The 11,936-nt window shown below is 50.8% G+C and overlaps 3 protein-coding genes across 3 annotated transcripts; 1 reads left to right on the top strand and 2 right to left on the bottom strand.

Annotated features, from left to right (window-relative positions):
- Positions 1-1,050: 1,050 nt before the first annotated feature.
- On the bottom strand, positions 1,051-2,238 carry MIND_00131600 (Kinase-like protein; the record flags this gene model as incomplete). Its single annotated transcript, XM_037358248.1, has 5 exons — positions 1,051-1,479; positions 1,529-1,747; positions 1,793-1,861; positions 1,918-2,094; positions 2,143-2,238. 5 exons carry the CDS (start codon positions 2,236-2,238, stop codon positions 1,051-1,053), a joined length of 990 nt encoding a protein of 329 aa, XP_037226158.1.
- Positions 2,239-3,778: 1,540 nt separating this feature from the next.
- Positions 3,779-5,183, bottom strand: MIND_00131500 (Kinase-like protein; the record flags this gene model as incomplete). Its single annotated transcript, XM_037358247.1, has 8 exons — positions 3,779-3,967; positions 4,017-4,085; positions 4,157-4,309; positions 4,358-4,597; positions 4,655-4,834; positions 4,882-4,971; positions 5,031-5,074; positions 5,123-5,183. The coding sequence occupies 8 exons, from the start codon at positions 5,181-5,183 to the stop codon at positions 3,779-3,781; spliced, it is 1,026 nt and encodes a 341-aa protein (XP_037226157.1).
- A 394-nt stretch (positions 5,184-5,577) lies between these two features.
- Positions 5,578-9,156, top strand: MIND_00131400 (uncharacterized protein; the record flags this gene model as incomplete). The annotated part of the gene is made up of 13 exons (XM_037358246.1): positions 5,578-5,663; positions 5,714-5,807; positions 5,861-6,337; positions 6,383-7,099; positions 7,150-7,263; positions 7,308-7,492; positions 7,538-7,636; positions 7,683-7,893; positions 7,935-8,040; positions 8,086-8,157; positions 8,204-8,365; positions 8,411-8,645; positions 8,694-9,156. 13 exons carry the CDS (start codon positions 5,578-5,580, stop codon positions 9,154-9,156), a joined length of 3,021 nt encoding a protein of 1,006 aa, XP_037226156.1.
- Positions 9,157-11,936: the final 2,780 nt, after the last annotated feature.

Raw genomic sequence — 11,936 nt, 5'->3', positions numbered from 1 at the left:
TATCCGGGAGCATCTCGTCGTGTGGCTGGTATCAGGCCTCGTTTCCCTATCGACAATGTTTTTGACTCTGATGACGATGACGACTCCGACTCCGATGACGACCTCGCAACTCGTGATGACTAGCAAGATTTCGGCCTTATTTCATTATCTTATTCCCACTTTAATCACCTTCTTCGTTCGGGTCTACTCGCATGTTCCCATTGGGGCGTTCTGGACTATGCCGCTCGGTGTACGGTTCTTACAGGGGGGTTCCCTGTATCGGCCCTATATCCTGTCGTCTGCTCAGGGCGGACTTCTCGGTCTTGCAACTTGTTGGTTCTTCTTCCTTTTGGTACTGTCTCTCCTCATGGATTGGGTCTTGTTCTAAGTGGGGGAGGGTGTAAGTCTGGGAGCCTTACCTACATTCCTCCGTCACATTAGCACTGCCTCTTTAGTCACTCACCTCTGTCCTCCATTGTTGTTCCAGAATATAGCAGGATTCTGTTGTGTTTCTGTGTGTTCCTCAGTGTTTCTGGGCTAGACCACCCAGTTTCCACATGAGATCAATTGATCTGCTCCTCCCGCTGTCCGTTGCACGTTTCACCGGGACAGATTGTACTAATCCCCGACAATCAACCTCCCACAAGTTCTGGTCGAGCCCGGCCCTAAAGTCATCTGAGAAACATTATATTGTTGAATATTAGAGCATGAATCATAATGAATGCAACATATAGCTGGTCCTAGTAGCTTCTCAACAGCAGTATAATGGTTCCAAAAATATAGACAATTATTCCATTTGAATTCCAGCTGAAAGTGCCATCTGAATTCCAGCTGGAATTTTCCACCTGGAGAATTCTGCTGGAGATCAGGTGGAACCCATCTGGACCCAGATGTTGGTTGATGTGGAGACCACCTGGAATGTCCAGCTGGCCCACAGCTGTGAGCACTCTGGTGGTGTATCTATCCTGTAGGATGGGTCTATCTATCCTACAGGACAAGATAGGTCTATCCATCCTGCAGGACAATGTAACCATCCTGTAGGACAATGCAACCATCCTGTAGGATATGTACCTATCCTACAGGATAGACCCATCCTGCAGGATGGATAGACCTATCCTGCAGGACATGCCCATGGGTACCCATGGGCACATGCCCATGTGCGATGCCCATGGGCATCCGCACAGGATTGGGTTCGCTCTCGGAAGGAAACGCAAACAAACTTTGTGTGTCAGATTGTGACTCATCGGGAGAGTTATGTGCCAAATTCGGGGGCCGCGTTACTGAGGTTGACTCTGCATCTCTCGATATGTCTTCTACCACCTCATTGATCGTTGGGCGTAGTGATGGTGTCTCAACCCAGCAGGAATTGATCTGATCCCAGAGTTCGTCCGGGAACGTAACATCTGCTGGGTGTGGTCGCGTTGCTCTCCCCCCATTGACAATCCTCAACAAAGCTGTGGGTTCAGCCAGATTTGCGAACGGCGCTTTGCCAACATATAACTGTTGAAACTTGGTGAACATAACTGCTAAACATTGGATGGAAACCAACCTCATAACAAACACAGGCAAAGGCGTAGATATCACTCGCAGGTGTACGCACAAACTTTCCCGCGAGTCCGAACCGATCAGGGTCGATGAGTTCGGGTGCCATCCAGTAAATACAACCGGCTCTTGTCGAGGTTCGCATTGAAGACGAGGCATTGGAAAAGACGCTTAGGCCGAAATCGGTGAGACATGCATGATGTTCAGGACCTATAAGAATATTTGCCTCGAAATAATTAGTATTTCACGATTCCTTGATAATTGGGCATACCCCTCTCAAATCCCCATGGACAATGTTGCGCGAGTGAAGGTATTCAAGCCCCTGGGCGATCTCAAACAACTGGTGGTATCAACGATTAAGTGGACGACCTTGCGACATCACGAAGAAAGTAGTACCAGTCGATCCACGTCTTTTCGCCCATGTTCATTGAGATATTTGACCACAGTCCCATGTTCCATCCACGGAGACACAAGACAGAGAGACAGTGGGAAGCTTTCATTGTCGATACCCAAAAGGGGGAGGATGAAGGGATGGTGGAGATCACGCCAAACCAGTGCTTCGCGTAGAAATCGCTGTGTGGTGGTAAATAAAGTGTTCTAAAATAGTCCTTAGAAACGTACCAGGCGCTGGCGATGAGCCCCAGAGCCTCGCAAAAAGTGGCGCATGTATTTGACAGCAACTGGTTGGTTGGTATAACGCTCGATAGATATCGCCATAACCACCGCCGAACTGAGGATGGGCCTCTCGCTCGGTGACACCGGAAATGTAGAGAGCTGTAGGTAACAACCCGCAAGCTTCGGACAGTTTGTGGATTATTCGTCTGGCTTTTTTGGCGTCTTCTGCGTCAGAAAGTGACCCGTGGTCGAGCGCCTTGGAGTGTCGATTCAGCAAGCGAGAGGCCTATTGGGGAGTCGACCTACATCTTGTACCACGTCGAGAAAGCACTGTGCAGAGTGTCCTTGAAGACAGAGAACTTCTTTTTCGGCACTTCTACTGTGTAAAACGGACACCAGAAGCAAAATGAGGTGTTCTTCGTCAGCTTGCAATGCTTTGCGTAATTTGTCGTTGCTCTCAAGGCCCAGTTCTGACGACAGCTGATAGCTTTTTAGCTGAGTTCTGGTGCACTCATCTGAATAAGTATCTCACTCACCTCGAGCAGAGCCTTGCGACATTCTACACTGTCGATAATGACACCAACGGCGCTGTACAATTCGGTCGCAAGGAGACGACTGTCCGTCGCACCGGGAGCTCTACGCTGATTCAAGTTCATGCTACAAAATGCTTCAGCTTCTCACTCATACTACAAACAAGCAACAACCACTTACGCGCGCCACTACTAAGACCGGAATTGCGACTGACACAGAGAATCCGTACGACAAAGCTGAATGTGGTGGCAAGGGTAGCATACAACCAGCTCTGTTGCAGAGTGGGTTGAGCAGGAGCTATGGGTGCTCTCAAAAGTGTTAGGTGCTGTTAGACGCCCAAATGATCATGATTTTGGCAAAGAACAACAGATTAAACCGGCTGTGCATTAGCTAGCCCGTTCCGCTGTTTCGTGTTTCGTGTGAACGGCCAAACATGAGAAAAGGATGTTTGTAAGTTGTCCAGTTGGCAACTTGCTCCGAGTCATTGCGGGGGCTAACAACTGGGCCTCTGAATCCCAATTGATTGAGGTGGAGCGAGATATAGATTACAGACAGATGCGACACGCCAGTCGGACTCGCGATGGTCAGTGGAAGAAAAGTCTGGGCCCCTCTGATCCGGACTCGGCAGCCTTCTGATTTTTTGCACTTGGAGAGACGGATACAAATGCTGGTATTAGGACCAGGTATAGAATGGTTATGGCCCATGGGTTTCAATACGAAAGTCACGATATGATACTCGGTGGCGCATTTTCTAAAATTCTCCGTAGAAGTCGTGAGCGGAGATGATGCATTGTTCAGCAAAGTGGGCAACGGGGGTAACGGACGCCCCTGCTTCATGATATGCGAGTCCGAAAGGAGTAAAATTTGTTGCTCTGTTTGTTGCGGCCACTTCAACTGTCTTACAACAGTTGAGCTACTGGGTCTCGATGAATAATCTTCAGCCCAATAAGTCGTGATGAAGCTCCAGAGTGGATCAGATATCGAAGGAACTGTTGAACGAGCGATTCGTTCTGAATTGACTATCTTCAGAAGGGCGGTTGGCTCAGAGAGGTCGCCAAAAGGAGGTCGACCTGTGTATAGCTCCACACAAACACACGCGAGTGCATAAATATCACTGGCTGGTGTCCGCGAAAAATTTGCTCGTGAGCCCATACCGTTCAGGGTCGATCAACTCCGGAGCCATCCAATATAAACTTCCGGCTCGGTTGGAAGAGCGCATCGACTCTGACGCATCAGAGAAGATACTGAGTCCAAAATCGGTCAAACATGCACAGGAGTCGGAGGTGATTAGAATGTCAACCTGCGGGCAGGTCAGTTGGAATCATAAAAGTCAATGAAACAAACCGCACCCCTCGTAAATCCCCATGCACTATTTGACGCGAGTGCAAATATTGCAATCCTTGAGCGATCTCATAAAGCTGTGAGAATATGAGAGTTAAATCTGGAACAACAGCAGCACGCATTACCAGTCTTTCGATATCAGTATTACCCTCCGCTTGAGGTATTGGAGAATATTGCCATTGTCCATCCACGCAGAGACCATGCTGAAGGAGGTTGGAAAATTTTCGTTGTCGAGGCCAAGAAATTGAAGAATATGAGGGTGTCGTAGTTGGCGCCAAAGTAAAGCTTCGCGAAGAAATTTCTAGCCAAGTTGATGTAAAACTACTTGTCCATTATGCGGTCTTCTTACCAGATTGACTCGAGGATCCTTCGAGATTTGAAGGAAGTAGCGCAAGCGTTTAAGAGCCACGGGTTTGCCTGCATATGATGCGTGGTATATCTCTCCGAATCCCCCAGTAAAAGACGGGTGTTCTTTTCGCCCGGAAACCCCATGGATGAATAAGGGAGAAGGAATGTTATAACATGTTTTTGTGCTGGAGGCGTCGAACTTTCCGGCGTAGATGACTGTTCTGTTCAAGAACTGATGAACCTTGGTCGATACACTTCTTCCAGGTCAGACCAATTACCCCAAGTACCACGAGCATACCGTCTGCAAAATATCCATGAAGACTTGAGCATCATTTGCTTGGAGCCGGAGAGCCTCTCGTTCGATCGTTTCGTCGCCCAATATGTGCTCGAAGACGAAAGAGGGTATTTGCGTCTCATCAGTTTCGAGCGTGGTTCGGAGGCCTTCATCATAACTCCGCAATCCCAGCTCTAGGGCCAACTGTGGAGGTTTGAGAGAAGAAACACTCTAGAATCAGGGAGATTCACCTCTAGCAGACCGTTACGATACTCGAGGCTCCTCACCACGACTTCAAGGGCGCTTTCCGACCGAGGAGGCGTAAGTCGGACATCGATTACCTGCTCTTGTCTGCCACTTATCAGTATTCCCCAAAACTCTTCAAGCTGAGCTGACACACTCTGCAAGCTGCAGTCATCGTTTCATGAGAAGGGATGTTGTTGACTGGAGAGTTTTAGAAATCGGACGCAGAGATTAAATATAACAAAGCACCTGATAAACTCGAAGGGCCATGGCGGATGGAAGACCTCTGCGACTGTGAAAGGACTACCATGGTGGACACCACGTTAAACGCCGTCGGTTTGTGTATCTTGAAGCATCATGACACAGCCTAGCGACAAAGTCCCCAAGGGATGTTTGTTGGGATCTAAATGTTGACGAAAATCGGCGGCACTGCTGTATTTTTGTTTCGGTTGGAGTGAAGTCAGGAGAGTTCATGTTTGTGACACGCCCACGTGGTTTCTGGGTGACAGTGGTACCTCTGAGGGAAGCCGATGTTTTCTTTCGAGTGATAGAGTTGGAAGATATGCATGTTTCAAGGGGTCAAATGCCTGGCCATTGCACGTCATCCATCGCTCGTGAAGCGGCCGAAAGAATGGAAGCCGAAGAAATCATAGACACATCGCGTGAAGCAAAGTCACAGTGATGCGACCTTGAATTTATCCTCCATGTCTGTTGTCCCGCCCGCCATTACTCAAGAACTCACCCAGATCCTCTCCAATCTCCTTCTGGGCGACAATGATATTCGCTCCAGGTGTGGTACCCAGTTTCGCTTTCCTACTCGTTGCTCAACGTCTATATCAGTGCGGAGACAGCGGTGAACGAGCGGTTGGCCCACACCCCCGAGCTCTATCTGCTTGCCCTGGCCCAGTTCGCGATTTCTGCAGACACTGAGGTGGTGCGTTGATCAGGCTCCGATTCCCCATCGAAAAGAACTAAAAAAATTCTCAGATGCGCTCATTCTCACTCGTCTTGTTGAGACGACTGCTGTTCAGGCCAGCACCCGTCGCCCCACCATCATCGGGCGCCAGTCAGGAGGCGGGGGAGTCCGCAGAGCGGCAACAGGCTGCCTACCAGGCCCGACTCACACTCTATGACCAACTATCAGCGAATACCCTCACCACTCTCGAGCGACTCATGCTCCATACCCTCCAATCCGAACTCACACAGTCAGTCAGGCATAAGGCCGTCGACGCTGTGTGCGATCTCGCAAACGAGGGAATGCGACGGGGCCGCCCATGGCATGCGCTACAGGCGCTTGTTTTCAGTATGGCCCAAGGAGAAGCTGGTGGGGCTGTACCACTGGAGGCGTTGCGAGAAAGCGCGTATCGGACATTCTCAGGCTGTCCCAACCTGGTTATGGATCTGCAAACGGACGCAGTTTTGGGTGTGTTCCAGCGGGGACTGCAAGAGGGCGATTCGATTGAGGTCATTGCTACAATATATCGAGACTTGTACTGATAACTATTCTAGGTCAAACAAGCGGCCCTCTCGGCATCTGTGGCATATCTTACAGCTGCTGAACCGGGTCAACTAAGCCAGTCCCTCGCTTTACTGCATCCGATGCTCGAGACATTACATTCGCTCGTTCAGATGCTCCCCGCGCCAGGCCAACTTGCAACAGCTCACCCTATCCGTGCTTCAGCTACCAGAACAACAGAAATTGATATCGGACCCTCACCCTACGTAAATCTCACCACCTTTCTGACCACCCTGACCCCCTTGTGCTCGTCGCATCCCGGACTCTTTCAGCCACATCTTGCCGCTTTGCTGACATTTTTCCCCGCCTTAATTCTCCCGAGCCCCGACCCTGGTGAAACGCCAACAGTCTCTCGTATGGGAGAGACAAACGGCGCATCCACAGACCGACATTCCAATGGCGGTGGTGGTGCCTTCGCTTTTCCACCACCAGCATCACCGTCGTCGCCTGGTGCCGCTCCACAGCAACCACAAAACACATCACCTGATGCGGAAAGCGAACGGGCCGCGCGAGATCTTGATGCAGACGAGCGCCAAACGATGCGGCTTGCAGCCCTGGAGTTTATGGTGTCGCTTTCCGAGGCAAAGGCCAGCATGGTCCGGCGTATAGATGGCTGGGTGCCCATTATCGTGCGAGCTTGTCTCGAGGGAATGGGTGAATTTGAAGAAGATCAGGATGGCGAGGGTTTGAGGGCATGGTTGGACGAGGATGTGGGTTACATTTCTCTTTTCGGTTCGTTGACTGATAGAATACATTCCAGCCTTCGTCAGCCTCGACATCCGATAGCGACAGTGCTCCTGCGATGTATGAACAGAGTTTGGACAGACTGGCATGTGCGGTTGGCGGACGGGCGGTGCTCCCCCCAGCGTTCCAGGTTCTCTCTCTCTTTTTGATGGAATCAAGAATAACATCAAGCAGCACATCCCCGCGATGATGGCGCATTATGACTGGCGCGTGAGGCATGCGGGTCTCATGGCGGTCGCGGCCATTGCTGAAGGCACAGCGAAAGTGATGGAGAACGAGCTGGGCAAGGTTATTGAGCTTGTGACCCCTATGTTTCGCGATCTACATCCCAGGGTGCGATATGCGGCCAGTCAATGCGTGTATGTCCTCTCTTATTCTCTTGAAGAGCTCTCATCACTCTCCAGGGGTCAATTATGCACAGATCTCGAGGAAGTTATCCAAGAACGCTATCATCAACAACTATTTTCTGTCCTGATACCAACCTTAGAGGATCCAGAACCACGGTTGGTATTATTGCAGCTCCCTTATCTATGCTGACATCCCCATCAGAGTACATTCTCATGCAGCAGCCGCACTTATCAACTTTTGTGAAGGCGTGGCGAAGGACGTTTTATTGCCTTACCTCGATCCTATCGTCGAACGCTTGTTGCGACTGCTCGACCCAACAAATGACCCAGCCAACGTTAAACGTTATGTGCAAGAACAGGCCATCACAACCCTAGCAATGGTCGCGGATGCGAGCGAGACGACGTTCGGAAAGGTTTGCGTGAAATTGTCGATGAATTTGTCTGACCGAGATAGTACTACTCCTCCATCATGCCGCTCCTCATGAACGTTTTGAGTAATGCGGAGGGGACCGAATACCGAAAACTACGAGCAAAAGCAATGGAATGCGCTGGCCTCATTGGTTTGTTCTTTGTGTTGTTAGGCTCTTTCTAATGAATATCTTCAGCCATTGCCGTTGGGCCAGAACTGTTCCTTCCTGATGCACATACGCTAGTTGATTTGCTTATCCGGATACAAAGTGGGATCTGCCGCCCAGTCCAATGCTTTGTCTGATTAGACCTCAGAAAGCCCCTCGGATCCAGGCGACACACAAATAGGGTACTATTTGATCGCAACCTGGGCAAAGGTGTGCCAGGCAATGGGTACTGAATTCGAGCCATATCTTCCAGTCGTCATGCCGAGTCTCTTGTCAACGGCCAGCGCCAAGACGGATATATCTGTTTATGGTCAGTTTGCCATTATCAACGTTAACCAAAGTAACCGAGCTCTAGACGACGAGGAAGACAACGAGGAGCGCGATGGCTGGGAGACAGTCAACATGGACGGCCAGACATTGGGCATCAGGACATCTGCACTCGAGGAAAAATGCCAGGCATTCGAGACACTAGTCATTTATTGCTCGACCTTGGGACCGCGGTTTGCACCGTATCTATCCCAGACATTCGAGGTCACGCTACCCTCGCTGCGGTTTTACTTCCATGACGGGGTCCGTGAGGCTGCTGCAATGTAAGATTTGCTTAGTCTACAATTCAAGTCATTTACTGGGATGCCTAGGCTGATTCCGATGCTACTAGCGAGCGGAAAAAATAGCAGCACACTAACGAACCAGATGGTCGCGGCGACGTTCATTCAGCTTATCGGCGGAATTACAACGGAGCATGACTCGTCTTTTCTAAGCTCGCTGTACAAATGCTTCAATGACGCGGTCCGGGTTATCGGTGGCCCCGCTGCGCTGCCCGTGGAATACCAAAACGGCGTGATCGACGCGACAAAACGACAGCTCCAGTCGCTTGCTGACAAGCGGCGAGCGAGAAAAGCGCGGAGTGCGAACCAGGCGGAGGAGGACCGGGAGGAGCTGGCGCTATACGAAGAGATTGAGGACTTTGCACTGGAGGACATGGCGAAGATGCTGTCTGCGTTTGACGCGAACCACCCGCTGTTGGTGGCGGTGTCGAGTGTGAAGGATCTTGGGTTCAGCCAGTACGAGAGCGACTCGGAGGCGGACGAGGAGGGGTAGGAAGTGTACTAAAACGTATATCGATCGCTATGTATCTTGCTTTTCGCTATGGTGCAGTGTTTTTGACTTATTTCTTCAGCTCAGATTTTCAAAACTGGCCTAAACTTGGAAATATTCCATGAGACATCTCTGCTGCTTCAGCAGCCTTGCAAAAATTTTATGCAACTCAGATCGTGTGTGTTTTACCATTTCGAGACTGGCAAGCCGCAACTCTGTATGACCTGTCACTGGCTGTCAGGTGGCGTGACTGTTGGTGATTGGAGCCCTCGTCTAACATCCATGGACCATAAGTTGAGTAGCAGGCATCTGGTGTTTGAGAGAATCCTGAACCAAGATTAGCATCCGTTATCTCATCTTTTTGAAACCTGATTGGCTCCCGCTCTCCCCGAGCCCGTCATCCTATCAGCGACCATCACATTTACGATCATGTTGCGATCACTCGTCTGCATGTTTTGGATCTGCACGCCAAGTTCTCCACTTTAGACGTAGGTTCCTAGATGAAGCGCTTATTCCTTCCTCTCCTTCGTCTTCCACCCTCTTTTCTTCCGTTTTTCTGCTCTTCATGGCCATGGACGCCCTTGTCGCTGGAAACCTCATCGAGGCGCTGATCGAGGCGCTCTTCTACGGCCTTTACTTTGTTCTGTTTGTAACAACAGTGTATCTCTTTTGTCGGCGCCATGGTATGCCCCCGAAGAACCGGCCCGCTGCGTGGGTGCTTCTTGGGCTTACTATCCAGTTCGTCGCCGTGTCCATCGTGCGTATTGGTGACTTTGTATCCGTCGGTCTCAACAGCATTTGCAGCACTGGGTGAGCACGATGTACCAGACTATCTACGCGTTGGGCTACCTTGGTGGCGGGGCGGCTGCCGCCGCATTCTACTCCAACCTCACTCGACCGCTCTTTGTTATAAACATCGCGCTGCTAGTCATCAGCCACACCATCACGGACTCCTTCGTCGTATGTACCCGAAGCGTTTCGTCAGCTCCTTCCGAGTCACTGAGCGGGCCTGCTATAGCTGCATCGTCTTTACGTCATATTCTGTCGCGACCGCAAGGTTATGATTGTTCCGGGAGCCCTCCTCGTTGTCCAGATCGGTGAGCACCTACATTTCCCAAATGCCTCCATTGTTTGACGATGTGTAGTCTCTGCGATTGGCCTAGTTGTCCGTGCGGCGGTGTCAAAACGCGGCGAAGACTATCTCGCGCTCTCCGACGGTTGGCTCACCTGCAAATTGATCACCTCCATCATGTATGTTCTTGCCACTGTCCTTGCTGGGACTCCACGCTGATGCAGAATCCCAGTATCAGCTTATATAGCTCTGGTATGCTCTCTGCTGACCCCTTCTTGCTGGTATTAATCGTTCCTCCAGTCATGATTTTCGTCAGGATTCTGAAGGTGCAAGGCGCCTTCGGCGGCAAGTTGAAACAGCAAAACCAATCTGTGCAGCTTACGGTGCGTCTTCGCCATAATTTTAGAAAGGTAGTCCCATCTCAGCACTACCACCTTAGTCTTTACTCGGTGTCCTGGTGGAAAGTGCCGCACTTCAAACGTAAGTTCCCGCCCCCACAGCCCAGTGGCAAAAAATGCTGACAGCAGCCCCCTAGCGCGGTCGCGATCCTGATGCTCTTTTCGTTCCAATTTAAATGGCTTGCGGGCGAGTTCATCTCGACCGGTACCGCCGGCGCGGCATTTGCAATCACGACGGTGCTTATCCATGCGCGGATCGGGCTTGGCTGGACGCAGGACGGCAACGGCTCGACGGTGGTGGCGTCACAGAGGACCCTGCCCGGGCCGCCCAGCCGGCTAAACTGGAGCGCTCCTGGAAAGACAACGTCGAGTACGTCCAGTGGATTCGAAGACGAAGAGAAGGCACTGGAAACTGTGCGCCTGTGACCTTTGATTGTGATTGTAATTTGTGTATCTAGCCAATGAACACTCCCCAGGCGGATTTCTTTCTTTTGTAGCTTGGTCCGTGATGTTTGGTCCGACTCGGAGTCTATTGGTGCAGACATCGAACCTCAAGCTTAGTCAACAACTGCTTAGAAAAACGAAGCCAGTTGAAACAAGGGCACAAAATGTCTATTTGAAGTCGAAACAGCGTCCAAGGCCAACATACAAAACAGAACAGAAAGTATAAGATCCCGCCGCTTAGAACTCCAAGTTGAAAGTCTGCCAAAGCCACGTCAGAACAGTACGATAGAAGGAAAAAAATTGAACTTACAACTGCCACCGACCCGGGGCGGCTGAGGATGACACCGCTCGGGTTGGAAGTGAGGAGAAGTGTCGCCCCAACAAGGTCATACACGATAGTGACGGGCGTGGAGGCAAAGTCGGGGTTAATCCATGTCGGCGTGAGCGCACCAGACACAGTGTTGTACGTCCAGATGGCCGACTCGTACGCAGAGCCGGGGATAGAGACAGAGTCACCAATCTGTGGTGGGTCACCCGGGTTAGCTGCCGTCATAAATTAGTAATTGTGGTCACAATGAGGAAAAGCACGCACTGGTAACGGAGTCTCCCAAGATTGCCGAGTTGGTGTTGGTGGTGGAGAGGAACGTCGTAGCGGTGGCGAGGATACCAGCAAGATATTGGTTCGCGGCGGAGGCCAGCTTATTGAAGAGTCGGCTATAGTCAAAGGAAAGAATGCGACAGTTGTACTTACCACATCTTGGAACAGGACGTTGTTGGTCGTACCATCGAAGACCATTCCGAGGAACACGCTCGCGCCATTGAGATCGTTTGAAACAACGTAACGGTCTCTGGCGTAGCAGATCAGCAAG

Source organism: Mycena indigotica (assembly GCF_014461135.1).
Source record: "Mycena indigotica strain 171206Taipei chromosome Unknown Mind.scaff0001, whole genome shotgun sequence".
Classification (NCBI taxonomy): domain Eukaryota; kingdom Fungi; phylum Basidiomycota; class Agaricomycetes; order Agaricales; family Mycenaceae; genus Mycena; species Mycena indigotica.
This window is presented reverse-complemented; position numbering and strand designations above follow the sequence as displayed.